The following is an 18473-nucleotide window of genomic DNA, read 5'->3' on the forward strand; positions in this document are numbered from 1 at the left end:
TCATGGCGTGGGCAGCATGGTGGCCTGGCTGCCTGGTACAGCCTGCTGCTTGCGGCTTGCCCAGTCCAGTCAGCAGCAACAGCGACAACACGGTGTTGACTCTTGGCTGGCAATGGCAATGCTACGCAGAAGGCAGTCGCTTGCTCGTAGGAAATCGCTCCTGCAGTACTGGCAGGACACGCAGTACCGGCGGTACTTTAGTAACCCTAGTAGAGGAGCAGGCAGCATATACTTGCTCTTGTGCAAGAACACGGTACTGACGGTCACAATTGTTCGTCGAGAGAAAGAAGGAAAGATTTCTCCGTCTTGTTGGATTAGATTAGAAAAGGAGAGGGCATTTCGAGCACACCGATGAGACGCCGTCGTCTAGGTCTCGCAGCCCCAACCAATGTCAGCACAGTTAAGACTACACACTAGTAGTGCTACCACTAGTACTTTTGTTCTGTAATCGTGCACTTGCATGCTGCGATCGTCAGCAGCAGAAGTTGACGGCGAGAGGTAACGGTTAAAAGGAAAAAAAAGAAGAAGAAGGAATCAGAACAAGAGCGGTCGTGGACGTGGCGAAGGGGATGGGACGAGAGGGAAGGAATGGCCGCTGCCGGATGGGGGCGGCGACCACGAGGCGCGGGGGCTCGGGGGGCTTTGGCTTTTGCTCGCGTTGGTATCCTCGAAAGGCTGGGGAATGCGTCGCGGGGCTCGCGTCGCGTTTCCTACGGCCACCTCCCGTTCGTTCCTTCTCCTCCTAACCCGAGGTTGCATCCGACCCCCACCCCAGCCGCAGTTTTCTAGGGCAGGAGAGCGCCGAGCAGTCAGTGGCACAAATATCGTAGCGAGCAGGTGGAGACCGGGGGACCCCTTCGCCCGTGGCCGTGGCCGTGCGCCCGGCGAGCCCGGCAGGTGATGTGGTATGGTACTCTGCAAAATCTAGCACGCAGTTCCGAACAGATTTGGATCCGGCACCAGTAGCCTGATCTGCTCCAACAGTGTCGACTTCACATGATCTTTCGTTACAAAAGAGTAATAAGGTTTTATGGTCACCTCTCCATGAGCATTTCAGGAGGAAAAAAAGAGAGAGAAATCCACTTTTCGAGTTCCAAAGAGTCTTCCATATCTAAAAAGAACAGTCTTTCAGGAAATTTCAGTGAAGGATCCTACGCATCGGGTAGCCCCAAACACTTCGTGCCTCTAAGCTTTTGAGATCGCAATCTGGACCTTTGCGTTCTTACGCGTAGAGGGCATGAACGGAAGGGAACCAGATCGTGGTCGCTTTCTCTGAGAAATCGGCTAGTGACAACACGATCAGGGTAAGCAGCAGCACAGCACCCAGCGGAGTCCAAGTGTCTTGCAATCATTCATAGGTCCAGCGCCTTGAAATGGTCAGTGGTCATAATCAGGAAATGGTCACCTGGACTTTTGTGGTAGTAACCGGTAAAACTGTTGTTCCCATCTTGATCTTTGAAAGGTACTACATGCCATTGGAGGGTCAAGCCAGTTTAGTTGACCAGGCGCTTCAGGCTTAATCGAGTCTCTGGAAAGAGAAATGCCTTGTGAATGACTGGCTGAGAGACGCAACAGTTCAGTATGACACGTTCAGAATTTTTGTTACGTGGAAAGGACCTTCCGCTAAACGGATACACCTGGAAAATCACCGTTGACTAGAATCAAGTAAGCTCATGTATACATCACGACAGCGTCCAAATACACTGAGCTGGCACCGAGTGAAGCTAGACGATCAGCTATTCTATCACAACCATGCGGAAAAAAAGCCAGATGATCAGAACTTGGAACCACGAGACGAAGAATGTTAGTTCATGCAACAAGCCAGGGACATCAGAAGTACATTCAGAACATCCATGGCCGGAAAAGAGTCCTGGCATCATGATAGCTCTATGGTTCTCAAAGGGCACGGCACCAATAATCAATTGGAAACGTATGGATGTGGACCAAACATACATGGTAGATTGTTTGAATAGACACAGTAACTGAGTATATTTAGTTTACTATTTTAATGCCAGGTGCATATCACAGCAAATTCCAGGACCAGTAGCTGGTGATCCATCAGTGCATTCATCCGTTGACACAATGGTAAACATGAGAAGAAGTCTCAAATAATAAGTTGCATGAGGCGAAGTCAGGAAGACCAAATCCAACTTAAACATGACGGCATCAGCCAAGCAGTATACTGGGGAAGTGGTGGCGTCTTGAACGAAAAAAATGTTAACTGTCCTTTTCTGCAGAGGCATTTAGACGACTCTTGATCCACGACTCAAGATAAAGTAGCTCTTCTTTGGAAAGCGAATGGCCAAGATCTGGATATGCCTGTAAAATGCACACGATTTGGATACTCAGTATTCAGAGCTCACAGACATCAAAGGTCCTTTGAAGTGAGAGAAAAAGGACCATATAGAAATCTACCTTGAATTCACAGGTAACACCGACGCTTTGCAAAAATGGTGGACCAGCTTGACCAGCTTCAAACAGTACTGTTCTGTCAGCCATTCCATGCGACCAAAGAATTGGGGTCTGAAAAGTTGAAAGGGTTTCATAATAATAGTAAAATAAACTAATGAACACATTAGAATTTCAAAATTGTATTCAAACCTATATTCCTGCAGCAACAGTTAAATAACTTTCTTCAAAGTTGAATGAATGATGCAAGTGCATCATTTTTTTAGGTGAGTCAAACAAGTGTCTGCAGTCGCCTGATTTCATTCAAAATTTTCATCATGAAAAAGTCAATGCTATCTAATATTACCCAATGGTTATTGCATTCCTTGATGCTTTAGTTGATGTAAGACACATATCATTCACAGGTTTATGATTGTTATGAAGAAACATATCAAGAGTAAAATTAAAGACGAGATCCGTAAAGGATTCATGCTACTATCATTCTGTGTAAATAAGCATACTCATGAGCTGCTGACATATAAAATTATCTGTATAATCTAATTTTCATTGTGCAACACTCGATCCACTCTTAAGGGGAACAGTAGGGAAGCACCCCTACTGAATATATATACAATAATCATAATACCCAGGGTCAACAAGAGTACAGGACCAAGGATTGCAAAGATGAGATAGAAATTCCTCTGAAGCTGTCTTCTTCAGCACAAGATCAGGTCCTGTAGAATTCTCCTCTCCCAATGTACAATCTATTATATTTGCTATGGTATACCTTTTTTCCCGTATCCTACTTCCTACCTCCAAAGTCCTATAATGGGGCATATATTCTTTTGCCTCAACTTGAGCCTACTTGCACCTTGATATGTAAGTTTTATATATTGAAATGCTTTTGTGTTCAGGAGAAAACTCTGAATATTAAATCTCAAGTACCAACTCAGAAACAGTTTTAAGTTCAGACAAAAAGAATTCCATCTGAAGTCGAGGATCTTTTCATTTTGACCACTTATACGGGAGACATTTAGTTGTTCAGTTTAACAAATTACAATTCTGTATCGTTCATATGTCTCTAGTTTGCTCACGGAACAACACTGATCAGAGACCAGTGTTATAACTACATGCACTAGCTGCTTGAAATTATCTTAAATAGATGATGGTTCCTGGGAGTTGCCGCACCATTGTAGGTAGAGGTTGCAGCAGTGTTCCATAAGTAAGTGCAGTTATTTCAAATCAAAGTGTAACGACAAGGCACCAAAGATCAAACATCATCAGTCTTATCATCCAGCAATTTTTACCAACCCATATATCTAGGCTTCCTTGCACCTTGTGATGGTGCATTAAACTAAATAGAAGGGACAGATGGATGAATATATTGATTACCTTCCTTGCTTCAGGTGAAATCCTCTCGGTGACTGATGAACCGAATGGCACCCACCCGCTGAAGACTGCTCCTCCACCTAGCTTCTTCGGATAAAGCAACACACTAGCTAATGTCAGAGCACCTGCAGAGCCACAATTGACATTTAACCATTTAGTTCACAACACTTCCAAAATTTTACCCTCGCCGGAAAAGCTTCAAATCAATCTATCAATGCTGTCCTTACCTCCTTGGCTAAAACCACAGACAAAGATGTTGTCAGGGTGGATGCCATTGGCTACTTCCTTATCTATCATGGCGTGCACATTTTCCACAGCCTTCAGAACCCCGCTCTCATCTTGCGGAGAACCCTACTCGTTCAACATTTCACCCAGATCAACATCTAACGCCGCATTCAGGTATCTGTTTACAAGTGATAGCTAGTGAACTCACAGCGCTCATGGGTAGCTCGTGGATATCGAACCACGACGGCATCACAAAACCATCTGCAGGGAGGGAAATTGCTCTAGGGATCAGCTGATGTTAACTTGGCGCAGTCTAGAGGGCATAAAGAAGAGGAGGGCGTGGAGGAAGCTCACTGTTGCAGGAGACGGGGGAGCGGGGTGCGGAGGGGAAGGACCACTTGGTGAGGCGGAACTCCGGGGCGGAGAAGAAGTTGCGGATGGGCTCGTTGGCCGGGCCGGAGTCGCCGAGGCCGTGCAGCCACAGAACGAAGCTCCGGTTGCGTCCCACCATGTGGGAGGAGGGGACGAACTGGGCAGGAAGGCCGGACGGCGGCGCGCGGCGGCGAAGGGAGGCGGCGAGGAGGGCGGCTGCGCCAACGGCCGCAGCGAGGGTGAAGAGGAAGCGGACCAGGCTACCCATGGGTCATGGGCCGAGCCGGGCCGAAAAGCGTCGCTGAGATCGGTTTGCCTGAGTGCGATGATGGCTGCCTTGGTGGTTGTTGATAGGTAGTGGTTAGTTGTACCAAATTATACCATCCTCTGTAATTCTAATCTAAATCTAAAAAGAAACTCATCTTGAGTTGGTGATTTCTATGAGAACGTCAGTGTTACTATGCATCAACCCAAAAGAATCACAATGCAAAGACACAGATTACGATGCAAGTCAACCACTGCTGCTATCATAAACCTTCATTGGATCACGATACAACTCGCAAGGCATTCGATTCCTTCATTTGGCATCCTATAAAAATTGTTCATGTAGCCATACAAACAGTACTACACAATCTGATTGTACAACTGCTTTATGACCTATAGATCGTGTGGCTCAAATCACTTCAGTGGTAGGCTCATTTATGGACCAAACTACTCGAATCATGTGGTCTCTACAGAGTCGTGTACATGGGTTGTACATTGAGCATCTGTATGTGAAATATTTTCCAGTTTAGAAATGTTGTGCCGTCTAAAAATGCAGCCATGAATTTTAATATAAACTATTCATTCGCAATCAACAACAGCTACTGGAGATCCTTGTGCTGAGATGACGATGACGGCCTTGAAGGTTCAGTTGCTCCAGAGATCCCTAGACGATTCAGGATCCATTGCTGAAAATACTGGAGCTCTTCATCAATCATTGAATGTCCAAGGGTAGGATAAGCCTGATTAATTTGATTGGGAAAATAGATAGAAATGATTGAAGTCAGCAAGTTGGAAAAACGAGCCCCAATGTTGCAGAACCCACATGTTAAGTGGTGAAAGAATTTAAAAGAACTGAACTTTCACTAGGGCTTTGCATATACTTCCATTTTTACCTTGAATTCACAGGTCACGCCAAGCTCTTCTAAAAATGCACACCCAGCATGCCCCGCTTCAAATAGGACCAGCCCATCAGCCATTCCATGAAACCATAATACCGGTGTCTGCAGATTATTAAGACTTCATTGTTTAAATTAAGAAAGTATATTGTTCTGATGTGTTCAGCATAAGGGAAGCTCCTGGGCGTTACCTTTCTAGCTTCAGGCGACACCTTGTCAGCGAATGATTTACTCAGCGGAACTGAACCACTGAAAACAACACAACCACCTAAAGTTTTTGGGTAGAGTAGAACACTTGCTATAGCTAGAGCACCTGCGTAGATGAAAATAGAAACTGTATTAGTTACTGTCTTATGACCTCGAATGTAAATGCAGATCAAAAGCTCAGCAGTTTACCTCCTTGGCTCAACCCACAAACAAATATGTCTGACGGACTTGTTCCAGAAGCTATTTCTTTGTCTAACAATTCATGCACATAATCAACAGCTTTAAGGACTTCTTTCTCATCTCTGACAGTTTTCTAAAACAATCATTGGAAATATCAACTAATTAATTAAAGCTGTAGTGTTTGTAGTGGCAATATAAAAAATTAGATCGACAGAATGTTGAATAACACTGGGATTATGAAATGAATGGCTAAACCTGCAGTGTTAGTAGTATAGTAGAAATAGAAAGCAATTAGCTGGATAGAACGTTGATTGAAAATGTGGTTCTTTTGCCTTTTTTAAAAATAAAATTGAAAGCATAGTCAATATAATGACAGAGCGTATCAGAAATCCACTTTGTTCAGTATATCCAAGCGCCAGAAACTATCAGGTTACCCCTCTGATCAGCATAAACGATTCAGGGTCATGAAAATTCTCAGGATGCCATGGGATTTGGGTTTAAAAAAGTGTGAGAATATGATGACAGCGTCCAACAAATGGATAACTTTGCACTATTGTCTTACTTTCCTTTAAACATGAGCTTTGTAATACTTCTTCAAAGTTAAACTCCAAATAGCACTAGCACAGTAGCACTATTCTTTCAAGCTAAGCACTAGGAGAATCAAATGTGTGAAGCACGATTGATTTCTAAAGCACGCGTAACTGTGTACTTTACAGAAAATGTCCCATCACTCAAGGAAGGGAAGCACTAGCAGAATGATATGTGTAATATTTCTTTAAAATTAAATTCCAAATAGCACTAGCACTATTCTTTTAAGCTAAGCACTAGCAGAAGCAGATGTGTGAAGGACGGTTGATTTGATTTCTGAAGCATGCTTAACTGTGTACTCTACGGCCAATCTCATCACTCAAGGAAGAGAAGCACACTTAGCATAGTACAGTGTCAAAAGTGGAAGTACAGTTAATAGCAGCATACTTGTAGACTAACTAGCATTGGTCAATTACCGCGGTTATGGGAACCTCCGCGATGCCGAACCAAGCAGTGATCACCGCATCACCTACAGCAGCATCACCATTGAGCAACGGGGTTAGAGAAAGAGAGCGCGTGATTTCTCCACTTACGAGCCTTGCAAAGCATCCATAAGGCGAAACAGCAAAGCAGGTTGCATCCTTCATGCACCACGAGAATGGAGGAACACGCGGTGCCATCACGAGGACGATGGATCGCCAAAAGCGAGAGGAAGTTAAACAGCCATGATCAGATGGGTTCGGTTCCGGGCACCGGGGCGGGGCAGGTAGCGGTAGGTAGGAAAACTCACCGTAGCAGGCGATGGGGGCCGTGGGCGCGGTGGGGAAGGAGAGGCGGACGGAGGCGGCGAGCCCCGGCGCGGCGAAGTAGGGCGCGACCTGGGCGCGGCTCTCGTCGCCCGACCCGCCGGAGCCGTGCAGAAACAGCACGAAGCCGCCCGGCCGCGGAGGTGCCGCCGCCATCCGGTGCCAGCGGATTGGTCGTTCGTTGGTGCCAGCGAGCGAATCGATCGGGATTGGGGGTTGGGAGTGCAGTGCCGCCGGCGCCTGCCGCCCGTTCTGTTGGCGCGTTTGAGAGATCAGAAATCAGAATCCTCTGACGACCAGCGGATCATGAGGCGTGGGAACTGCCGCCTCCGCGCTGACGGTTGCGGCCCCCGCGTGCGTCGCGTGGTGATGGCGATGGCTCAAAGGAACTGCCCGGCTCACCGTGCTGACACGGAGCGTCCCGTCCGACGAGTCTGCTGGCTTGGGCAATGGCAATCACCGATTTTAATCCGCGAGAAAAAATGGGGAATCATTCGGTCACATAAAAAAGGGATGAAGAAAATTACAATCGCAGAGACACGATGAGGCACTTGCGTCAGTTTCTACTACTACATCACTTGATGGCTTAATGCAACTGAGACGGCGGCTATTTGGAGAAGCAGCTGAACACTCCGCCGAAGAACTTGCTCCCCGGAAGGCCACCCTTCTTTAGCTTCAGGCCTTCTTCTTCTCTGTGTTCGCTGAGGATGTTCTCCGACGCCCATCGCTCGCAGTACTCCAGCTCGTGCGGCGCCAGCGTGTGCCCGAGCCTGTCGTATGCCTGCACGTTGGCGACAAGGTCAAATGGTTAAAGGACGCAGCTTTGTAGAAGCTCAAACGATGCCAGTATTCAGACTTTCGCCGCATCTCGTACCTTGAATTCGCAGATCATGCCGAGCCCTCGCAGGAATTTCACTCCGTCTCGCCCTTCCTGGATCGGGATCAGCGAGTCAGCTTCCCCATGGATCCACAAAACGGGTGTCTGCAAGTCAATAGCATGCTATCACTGAATCAGAATTCGGCAAATGCAGAAGCTATTCATCTGTCAGACACCGCCGATCGGATGAATAAAGTGTTGCCGCTCTGTAGGTTAACAAGATATCGAGGAGCAAGTAACAGATTCAGCAGGGAGGGCTGAGGAAGCAACTTCTCTGCAGTGATCACACGCAGGTAGAAATTCAGTACTACCTTCTTTGCGTCGTCTGTTACTCTCGCTGCGAAGGAAGAAGAGTCGAAGGGGAGAAAGCCACTGAAGACTGCGCAACCGCCCAGAGTTCTGGGGTACGTCATCACGCTTGCTATGCTCAGGGCACCTGAAGAAATGTGTTGCAGTATCCGTGTAACCTCAATCTAATAAGAAAAAAGAAAAAAAAAGGAACAAAGGACGGTTGCTCTACCTCCTTGGCTCAGGCCAAAAACGAATACGTCTTCCGGGTTTGTTCCAGCAGCTATTTCCCTGTCGATCATAGTGTGCACAATCTGGACAGCTCGCAGCACATCCTCCTCATCCCTGACGGATTTCTGCATACAAAGCTGACGATCAAATGAGTCATCTGCATACAGACAAGCAATGAAACAAGGGGGCAAAACGGATGCAATCGATTTTTGTATGATCCATATGGCTAGGAGAACAATCAGGAAATCAATGCAAGAAGAATGTGACACGAGGAGCAGATTTGTCTTGCCGAAGTGATGGGCGCGCCGTGGATGTCGAACCACGAGGGCATGAGCGCGCCGCCTGCGAATCAACAACACACGGGATCGCGATCAGCGGCGACGAGCGAGCAGCGCGCTCGACGAAGCCGCCGGCGTTGCGATACTGGTAGCACCTACGGTTGCATGTGACGGCGGCGGTGGGCGCGGTGGGGAAGGCCCAGCGGGTGTCGCGGAAGGCGGCGGCGGAGAAGTGCTCGGCGATGAACTCGTTGGCGCGGCCGCAGTCGCCCAGGCCGTGCAGCCACACCACGAAGCCGCAGCGCCGCGCCCTCCCGCTCCCGGCCCCGGCGGCGGGCATGCGCTCCACCATCTGATCGAATTGGGAGACGACTGCGAGAGGAGGAGGAGGAGCGCCGGGGAGGAAGCTGCTGTCTCGGTTCGTCCTCTCGTCTTCCCCGCAAGGCTGGCTGTGCTAGCAGCATCATCGTCTGGTAGCCTCCGTTGATATTCGATACCATGTTCCACTGAATTTCCATGGCGCGTATTGACTTGCGACATTGACTTGACTTTGAGGTGAGACTTTGCCGTCCTCCTTGCGGAACGCACCCTTGGTTCCCCACCCGAGCTCCATCTCCGGCTCTCCGCGTCGCGAAGAAGGGCACGAACACGACATGACATCGGCATCCCTCAGTCTGTGACGACCCTCACAGCGCCCGTCGCTGCCGTGTCGAGGGAGGCGAGGAGCCAGTACTCGGCGCTGCATTGCTTGATGAGGGGGCTCTCGGGGTAGGGCGGGTCGGAGGAGGCCGGGTGCGGGATTCGGAGGCGGGAAGGGACCTCCAATGAACCTCTCGCCCCCTCAAGCCCAGTCGAGACTCCGTGCGGGGCACCCAGCCGCCGGAGACGGAGAAGGGAGGAAGAAGCGGAGCAGATATGATTTGGCGGAGGAGAAGAGGAGGAGCACCGGAATGGTCGATATGGGGGCAAGGTGCGAACGGAAGATCGGTTTGCACAGCCGGCCGCAGCTCAGGCGCATGTCCGTCTCGCCGGCGGCAGAGGGAATCGTGGCCATGGACATGGGAGGGAACGAGAAGAACGAGGGACCAATATGTGGAAAATCGGATCGCGGACAATCGCGATCCAAATAAGGGGTGTATTTGTAAATATTCGGATCGCGGATAGGGGTGTAGTTGTAAATATACGGATCGCGGATAGTAATCGCGATCCGAATCAGGGGGTATTTGTAAATATACTTGGACTGATTCGTAAATTGTTTATAGCAGATGACAGACGATCTCGCTGGTCCCTTCTTCCTCTCCGATCGCCGGCGGCGGCACCCGACGGCCCTGTGGAACCTGTGGGGATACTCCACTCCTCTCCCGAAAGTGAATTCTTTTAGGCCGAAGGTTCTCCAGACCCCGCGTATTCCATGGATGAGAGAAGTGGCGAGAGGCGCGAGGACACCCAGCGGCAGCGGCAGGACGAGCGCCTCCAAGGCCGCGAGCTCGCGACGGCCGGGCGCCGCCGCGCCGGAGCCGAGCAAGAGGCGTATTAGTATACGCTGTGTGACACATGGCCTACAGAAACTCTACAGCCATTACCGAGAAGACCGTGGAGAAGAAGAATCAAAAATCGAAATCAATTATCCCTTTCACTGTTCGTCCTCTCCGGCGGCGACGGTGAATCCTTCTCACGTCCCGGCGATTCTTCACGGGAAACTGCACCAGGTGAAGCTTGTTGACTTCCTCCCGTCTCGGTTCTCCCCGCCGGTGGCAATAGGGTGCGGCAATTGATACTCAGAGCTAGCGATCCTAGGCTTCACCTCTGTCTTTGTCGCGCACCAGTGAAGAACTCTACAAACTCCACGGTCAAGAAACAATGTCAGAACTTGAATATATCTAAATGCTCTGTACTGGCTTCCGCACAAGTGAACTGTGTGATAGTGGCACTAGTTTTCTCATATGAACCAAAAGAAAAAATGATACATAGCCTCAAGAGCTCCATGCAAAAAAAAAAGATACCTTTCAAATATATGGATAGTGTTCCCAATTCGTAAAAGTCCATTTACATCTATGTTACAACAGCCAATAGATATCAAAGCTCAGAAGCCAAAACAAAAGGGAAGGGTAAAATCTGACACTATTAACATCGTATATGCAAAATCAGTGGATCAAAGAAAAAGAAGAAATTCTCTTAGTTTTGTATTAGCGAAAATCCCCAAAGTTTGTTTCTATGTAGTCTCTGAGATAAGACGAACTTCATATAGATCATCGCCACCTTTTCCTGTATCGGTACAATAATGTTGGGACAATGGGTGAGCTAAGAGTATAGACCGGATAATATTCTGGAGCAATACAAAAATTAACAAAACCCACCAATTTCCGCCTTAATCCCAGGACCAAAAAAGGAGGTGAATTTTGCCTGCAGACAAATATGTGCAAGGAATAATTACTCAGATAATCTTGCCTACCAAATTCTGCTCTGGATTTTGGGTGAAAATGCAAGACGTATTTTGTCACAGCTTAGCTATCCAAGATACCACATGCCAACAAGTAATATTAAGCAGCATTCCCACATAGATGAAGTATCCTGAGCTGTTGATGGTTCTGCTGTTATATTGAGGGAAAATTTGAAGAGCTTTATTTATCAGCAGGTCCAGTATCTTGAGTGGTTGTGTTACTTATTAGTGCAGCAAGTTTTGTTTTACAACATCCTATAATTTTCAGCTAAACTGGGGTAGCCACTGTCTGGGTTGTGGAAATAACTCAAATTTGGGCGCGTATTTCTTCATATCCACACTATCACCTTGTTTTTATTTAAAAAACCTGGTTCTAAGGTATGTTTTATTGAAGCGGTTGATTTTCCCAAAAAAACTCATCTATTTCAGACCCAAACTGCTTCTAATATTTTCTATACTTATATAACACAAGATTAGTATTGTTTCATGATTCAGACCAATAGAGGTAACTAAAGGAGGTAGTTTCACCTGTCTCTTCTCAAAATCAGACAGCTCCAATGCTTTGGCTTCAAATACGAGTACTAAACTGTATTTCCCATCTTCAGTTACCTACATTCAAAATATCACTGTGAATCCTGTAATATAGAAAAACGCCAAGGGAATTGAGCTAACCATTTGATAATTCATGCAGATAATTTTTAGGATAAATGATATGGTTGGACTGAAAGAACAGAAGATGTCAATCAGAAAAGCAATCCATTGAAATGTCCAAAAGGTATAGGGATGAGACTGGCTAAATTTTGTGTACATCCTATAATGATACCAATGTCAAATCCACAATGACTTGCACCGCACAAGTTGTATGGACAGTCTGAAGTTATCTTGTACTATGTAGTTGTAAATCCATGAACTTTTATGAATTTTACTAAACTCCTAAAAGTCAGTACATAATACAAAATCCAAAATGAAATATGTGATTCACAATTTGCAATATGGAGAATACTACTTCAAAGAATAAAACAAACAGACAACGAACTTACTTCTTCTCGGATATTTTGTAATATAGGTGCATTACGTCTAGGAACGCCACCACCCTGTCATTTAAGGGGGAAAAGAAGGCATAAGATTAAGCAATAGAAGTCCTTACTTTTAAAGAGAGACATTTTGTAAGACACATAGTACCAATGACCATTATATGAACTTGAATATTATCGATATGAATAAAGTAAAACAATGTTCATTTCCTGAAAATGGACAGAATGAGAAATTACCAAACCATATTGAAAGATTCTCTGTAGTGCTTCATCCAGATGTTGCTCATCACCATATCTATAACGTGTAACATCACTCCTAACCTAGAAATAAGCAAAGATGTCAGATTAACAAATGTCAAACTAATATTGTCAGTTCAGATTACAAAATTCGACTTCTTTTCTTGCAAATGCATGACACTATTACTTTAACCAAAAGGCCAAGTTCAGGCTCGAGTGCAAGAGCTCAATAGGTAATGCGTAATAGCTCAAAAACATGTGTTGAACCATTGAATCAAATAGTCATCAAGATTTCATTGTATTAACTATCCGGGATTGTGATTGTTAGGAGGTAAATTTAAGCGATGTTGTGATGTCGAAATTTGGTGTAACTAAATAAGTGGTAATTGATATCACTTTTGAAAAGTAAAAATTATCAAGGAGTTATTTGTCCACCTTTGTTAGATCCTCCATGTCGATTGCTGGAACTTAAGTAAGAATCTCAGTGTTGCACATTTCTATTTTAATCCTCAAGACGGAAACGTGTGCCATCATGCTGTATTATGATAGTAAACAGCAGATGGGTTCCCATGTCCACACTATGTAGAATACTTCCTTTTCATACAAATTTCAAATCTTCTCATGTTTGAAGTTCTAGCTTCAGGCTTCAGCTAACTGCTGGTTATATAGCCCAATTTAACTTTAGACGAAAATATAGCAGAATATAAACAGTTCACCACATCATAATTTGTTCGTATGAATAAATATTACCTGCTTCAGAATAGGGGTGGCACACTTTTCTCTTAGAGCAAAAGCATCAGCATAGGTTGTGCAGGGCACTGGTTTCAGTTCTGCGTACTGCATATAGAAAATTCAGACATACCGCAGCAAAGTGCATCTCAAGGGTCAAGACTTAATTTCAAGCACAAAACAGCGAGGCGCATAATTTCTAGAAGATGAATGACTGTTAGAGGTCCCTCGGTATGGAAGTAACAGGATCGTCCCTAAAGACGTCTTCCGGTAATGTCTAGTACTATAGTACATGTACATAGGGAGAGAGTTCTTGCCTTCAAGGCCATGCCAATGATTGTGAGAGGAAACCCGTAGGTGAGCAGCAGAGCTGACCACTCCGAGCCGGGAAGCAGGTTGAAATATGACCCGAATCCGTACCTGAGATGCAACAACACATGATCTCCACCACAGAGCATTCTGAAATCTGAATCTCTTAGACTGACAAGACTTGAAAAAAATTCAGAACTCACGACAGGAGTGAGATCCCAACCCCCAGCCCGATGACACCGAAGGACACCTGCAAAGGACCAGCGATTCAGCACTAGGGGACACGATAGATCGCTCGGCGCGACAACGGCCAAGGTGCTGCGACCATGTTCCGAAAAGCAGAGAGAGCCGGGGCCGCGCACCTTGGCGAGGGAGAACTCGTCGTCCGGGACGACTGCCTTGCCGGCCGAGGCGCCTGTCGGCTGCGCGGGGGGCGCCGCGGCGGGAGGTGACATTGGCTCCTCGGCGCGTCCGGTCGCTCGCCGACCTCCATATCGCCGCCGGCCGCGGCTGCCCTCCCCACGCCATGGACGCAAAGGAACGGGGCAGACGAGGCCGCCTTTACGCACCGAGTACTGGCTCGCTGGAAAGCTCACGTACTCCGCTGCAGGAGTATGCAGACATTATATCTCAAGCTGCCCCTCAGCTAGCAAAGACGACATGAAGTTTGGGGAGAGCTGGGGAGGAAGGATCCGGGTACCGAGGGGGCTGGCTAGCTGCTGGACGGAAACGGACTCGGAGCGGCGGGCGACGAACCTCGCCTTGGGGGCGGACGACGACGATGGCGAGGAGGAGGCGCCGGAGCGGCGGAAGGCGGCGGGGACCGGGGGCGGCGAGCGGAGGGACGCAGCCATTGGACGCGCGCTGTGTGACTGTCGCGTGCGTGGCCCCGTCGGTCGCCCGTGAGGTGGCGCTTGGATAGCCATGCGCAATGAATGGGTTTGGGTTACGAAGAAGGATAGGGGGCGGAGTTGGCGCCAGGGAGAAAATTACTCTCGGCTCGTCTTGTTCGTCTGTTCGCTTCCTTTGATATTCGATAGCCAATGTTCTGCTACTGAATTTCATCGCTTCCATGAATAAAATTGTATCGACGGTGTCCAAGAACAGCGTTAACACAGTCGGATGCAAAGGCTTTTCCAACCTGAATTTCTAAACAGCAACCAGATGCAGTCTCCACAGACCACATGAGCGTCAACAAGGCAGTACTTGGCAAAAAAACATCAGAATAAAATTTATTTGGTAATACACTACACACGTCTATATGTACTGAGATAAGCTTGGAGAAATCTCGTACATTTCATTATTCGGCTCCTGGCTACGCTTTAATAAGATCTTTACTCTAGTAGTGTACACAGTTCAAACTAAAAGGGGACCAGAAATGGATATTTTTCAGCATAATCCCCGATACTGAAAGCACAAACAACCGGTGCTTCAGAACAAACAATTCATCAATACTCAGGTGTGCATAGGTTAACCAACGAAAATATGTCTCGTTGAACGCCAAATAGATTGATGTCTTCTCAGTCCCGATCAAACGATTTAATATGCTCAATGACCTGCTCGATGGTCTCAAATTGGCGCCTACCCTTCAGGATCGTCTTTGCACAATTGAGGGCAGCACGCTCGCACTCGGCTCTCTTGCTGGCATCCTTAATTGATTCCAGATCCTCGACATGGGCAATTCCGACTATTCTCCTACATACAGAAGAATGAAGTTTAGGAAACTGATGTTAAAATGCGATTTATAGTTCTTTTGAGCGTCATTCAGTGGGAAAAGTAGCTGCCAAACATTTTATAAATTCTATACATTTCAATCACTGCATAACATGGCTAAACTGCCCCAAATATAACCATTTTTTTTTACTTCTCAGTTGGCTTTCATCAAAGCTGCATTCAGAAGCTTTTATCTTATGATGCACAGTTGCAACTTGCAAAAAAGAGATGCTATATCAAAACTGAAAGCCGCAAACTTTTTAGTTGGCCTATGTATGGTTTTATGTCAGTCCAAAAGGCAATTATTATATCTCATTGCAGTCCACGAGTAAGAGAGAGTGAATTTATCCTGAAATCTTCTCTTTTAAGAAAAAAACATTATTTACAAATCTAATCTGTAGTTACCTGATCATTTTGGCTGAACCAAACCCAAGGCTATCATGAAATAGGTTTGTCATGTACTTCTTCTGCGCAAGGCTCAACAGGTTTGAGTTGTTGTATACATCGGGTAGGTACGCCTCCCCATTCCCTTCTTTGTGTTTATTCCATAGTCCAACAAACTTCGTTTGGAACAAATTCCACGACTCTTCAATTGTCTTCAAGATCCATTTCTTGTAAGCCTTCAAAAGACAGGGAACACTTAGTTAATACCAGAAACATCATGAAAATAGGTTCTGAATGTGGCATGGTGACCATGCATCGTGCTCTATAATATACTGACAATTCTGCCACTGCCATTAAGTAATAGTGTAATACTACTACTGACAATGCAATCAAGTATTAAATCTATTCAACGCGAGGCATATTTTAGGCTGGTAAACTTTTGTCTGCCTCTGCCAAGCAGTCTCCTCTTTACGCTAAACGTGAACTTGATTATCCCCAGATATCAGATAGGAGTAAAAGATATAAGCATCATATTCCACATCCACCATCAATAGGCATACTACTATCGGAGTTATAAAGGGTGCAAAAATAACAAGGTAACAGATTCATACATACTTTACGATCATTTGATTGATCAGCATGTCCGTTCTGAGCATAGTATGCCAAAATCAGGTTTCCTAGGAAGGCTCCAATGTCATAACCCATTGGCCCATAGAAGCCAAACTCTGGATCAATGACTTGAGTTGAATCAGGGGTCACCATGATAGAACCAGTGTGGAGATCTCCATGAATCAGAGCCTGAGCTCTCTCGATAAACCTGCGGTTGCAGATCAAAAAAGTCGCATTCCCATGTAAAGAAACAAACCATAGGTGGCAATAATTTCTATTCAGTAAGCTAATTACATTGATTTCAACTCAGCTATTTCCAACTTCAGCTCATCGTCCTCTCGAACCGCCTCAGCATCTTTGTCAAGATACGGCGAGGTCCACCGATTAAATTTGGAGACCCGATATGGGTCTGAGAACACAACTTGCTCCGTGAGCCTACACATCTCCACATTCGCACAGTACTCAGCAACTGCAAACACAGACAGCACATCCCATTTGCAAATGCCGTCAAGTTAATACACATCTCCCCTTCACAGTACAGGCATAACCACGTACCAATTGGGAGTTAAAGTCAACGCGCAAGCAATGAAGCAGCTCAGAGCTCACCTCCTTTCTTATGATCCGTGGTGTTGTTATAGAGGAGGGATGTGAAGAAGAGCGTCTTGGCCATGTAATTTGACATGTGGTCGGCGAGCAGCGGGTACTCGACGCCGGCGATGAGGCCCTTGCGGAGGATGATGTGCGGGGGCTCGATGTAGCGCATCCCCATCAGCGACATGGCCCGGTCGAAGTGGTAGACCTCGGGGGTGTGCTCCGGGCACAGGCGGCCGTGCTCTCGCAGCGTGGAGGCCTCGAAGTAGGCGCGCTCCCGCGTCATGGGCCACGAGTCCCCCACGCAGCGCACGTACGGGAGCGCCTGCGTTCCATTTCGCCCGCGCCGAGGCCGTCAGGTGTGAGGCGACAGACTAACTAAATCAGGAGCGGCGGCGGTGAACCGAGGTGAGGTGAGGGGCCGGACCTGCTTGACGACGATGGTGCCGGAGCTGGACTTGACGATGTAGACGAAGTTGAGGTTGCCGTCGCCGACCTCCTTGATCTCGACGGAGCCGCCGCCGCCGCCGAGGTGGGAGGCGAGCGCGGGCGTGGCCTTGATGTAGGCGACCAGGGACGCCTCGTCGAGCGGGCGGAAGCCCTGCTCCGCTTCCGCGGCCATGCCTGAGTCCGCGGCGACTGGAGCGATGTGGACGCCGGCCGAGAGATGCGGAGAGGAGTGGACGGGGGGCGACCGGGAGACTGGGAGAGCGGGGGCGCGGTCGGAATCCGCTGTCTCGGGTGGGGGTTTATGTGGGCCGGTTCTCTGAACCTGGACGGCCGGACTAGCTTTGGGTGGGCACGCCGGATTCTTGCCTGCACTCCAACAGTTGAAGGGTCGAACTGAATTGACATCATGCACAAGGCTGGCTCGCAGACTTCGGCATCGAGGGTAGAGGTATTCGCAGGAACAAATCAATGAAAATGTACTCTAAAAAAATCAATGCAAATGGGACATGGTTGAACAAGTGTAGGTGCTTATTTCTAAGCGAATACAAAGGTGAGATTCGAATATGCTCAAGTAGGAATCCATATTAGGATCGAGATTTTTTTGTTGAAGGAAATAGGATCCAGAAGTACCGAAGTGACGAAGGCCAAACACAAGTTAGCAGCAGGTAAATTCAAGTAAGGTTGCCTGGAAAGAGGTGGCGCGACCCACAAAGCTTGCGGATGTACTAGAATAGCACATTATCAACAAAAGTGACCTTTGATCAAAATACGTCCACGTTTTTGTAAGAGCCATAGATGTAGTTTACTCTTACTCAATTCACTCATCAAACAGAGGGTGTTTTATGTTAGCCAAGATCCCCTTTGAATCCCATTATTTTGAAGAATTGGAATCTATTAAGTAGGTTATTTATCTTAAAATATGGCTTTTTATAACTTTTCAAATATATATAAGCTTATCTTATATTCTTAGGGGTTAGGGATGAAAATTAATTATATAGATCCTCATGTTATGTTTCTAATGTATAATTTATGGTATACTTTTCGATTC

At 46.9% G+C, this 18473-nt stretch overlaps 5 protein-coding genes across 6 annotated transcripts; all 5 read right to left on the minus strand.

Moving 5' to 3' along the window:
- Positions 1-1918: 1918 nt before the first annotated feature.
- On the minus strand, positions 1919-4667 carry LOC112901627 (probable carboxylesterase Os04g0669500). Its single transcript, XM_025970577.1, has 6 exons — positions 4357-4667; positions 4211-4263; positions 4005-4128; positions 3781-3902; positions 2416-2523; positions 1919-2319 (listed from the first exon to the last, which is right to left on the minus strand). Exons 1-6 carry the CDS (start codon positions 4640-4642, stop codon positions 2218-2220), a joined length of 795 nt encoding a protein of 264 aa, XP_025826362.1. The 5' UTR covers positions 4643-4667; the 3' UTR covers positions 1919-2217.
- A 247-nt stretch (positions 4668-4914) lies between these two features.
- LOC112901629 (probable carboxylesterase Os04g0669600) lies at positions 4915-7897 on the minus strand. 2 transcript variants are annotated; one of them, XM_025970579.1, is made up of 8 exons: positions 7783-7897; positions 7240-7692; positions 7043-7090; positions 6926-6978; positions 5931-6054; positions 5726-5847; positions 5532-5639; positions 4915-5378 (listed from the first exon to the last, which is right to left on the minus strand). In XM_025970579.1, exons 2-8 carry the CDS (start codon positions 7409-7411, stop codon positions 5238-5240), a joined length of 768 nt encoding a protein of 255 aa, XP_025826364.1. In that variant the 5' UTR covers positions 7412-7692; positions 7783-7897; the 3' UTR covers positions 4915-5237. The 2 variants fall into 2 exon arrangements, with proteins under 2 accessions (XP_025826364.1, XP_025826365.1); XM_025970580.1 differs by lacking the exon at positions 7043-7090 and having other exon boundaries at positions 7783-7894.
- On the minus strand, positions 7698-10450 carry LOC112901628 (probable inactive carboxylesterase Os04g0669700). Its single transcript, XM_025970578.1, has 6 exons — positions 9089-10450; positions 8941-8993; positions 8653-8776; positions 8444-8568; positions 8130-8237; positions 7698-8036 (listed from the first exon to the last, which is right to left on the minus strand). Exons 1-6 carry the CDS (start codon positions 9279-9281, stop codon positions 7863-7865), a joined length of 777 nt encoding a protein of 258 aa, XP_025826363.1. The 5' UTR covers positions 9282-10450; the 3' UTR covers positions 7698-7862.
- A 464-nt stretch (positions 10451-10914) lies between these two features.
- On the minus strand, positions 10915-14635 carry LOC112901626 (thylakoid membrane protein slr0575-like). Its single transcript, XM_025970576.1, has 10 exons — positions 14379-14635; positions 14041-14282; positions 13882-13928; positions 13687-13789; positions 13391-13477; positions 12641-12724; positions 12410-12463; positions 11898-11978; positions 11287-11332; positions 10915-11194 (listed from the first exon to the last, which is right to left on the minus strand). Exons 1-10 carry the CDS (start codon positions 14602-14604, stop codon positions 11142-11144), a joined length of 1023 nt encoding a protein of 340 aa, XP_025826361.1. The 5' UTR covers positions 14605-14635; the 3' UTR covers positions 10915-11141.
- A 249-nt stretch (positions 14636-14884) lies between these two features.
- On the minus strand, positions 14885-17716 carry LOC112901625 (methylthioribose kinase 1). The gene is made up of 6 exons (XM_025970575.1): positions 17403-17716; positions 16991-17300; positions 16679-16853; positions 16391-16592; positions 15797-16011; positions 14885-15373 (listed from the first exon to the last, which is right to left on the minus strand). The coding sequence occupies exons 1-6, from the start codon at positions 17595-17597 to the stop codon at positions 15199-15201; spliced, it is 1272 nt and encodes a 423-aa protein (XP_025826360.1). The 5' UTR covers positions 17598-17716; the 3' UTR covers positions 14885-15198.
- Between the last annotated feature and the right edge of the window lie 757 nt (positions 17717-18473).

This window comes from Panicum hallii, chromosome 7 (genome assembly GCF_002211085.1).
Source record: "Panicum hallii strain FIL2 chromosome 7, PHallii_v3.1, whole genome shotgun sequence".
NCBI classification, from domain to species: Eukaryota; Viridiplantae; Streptophyta; class Magnoliopsida; order Poales; family Poaceae; genus Panicum; species Panicum hallii.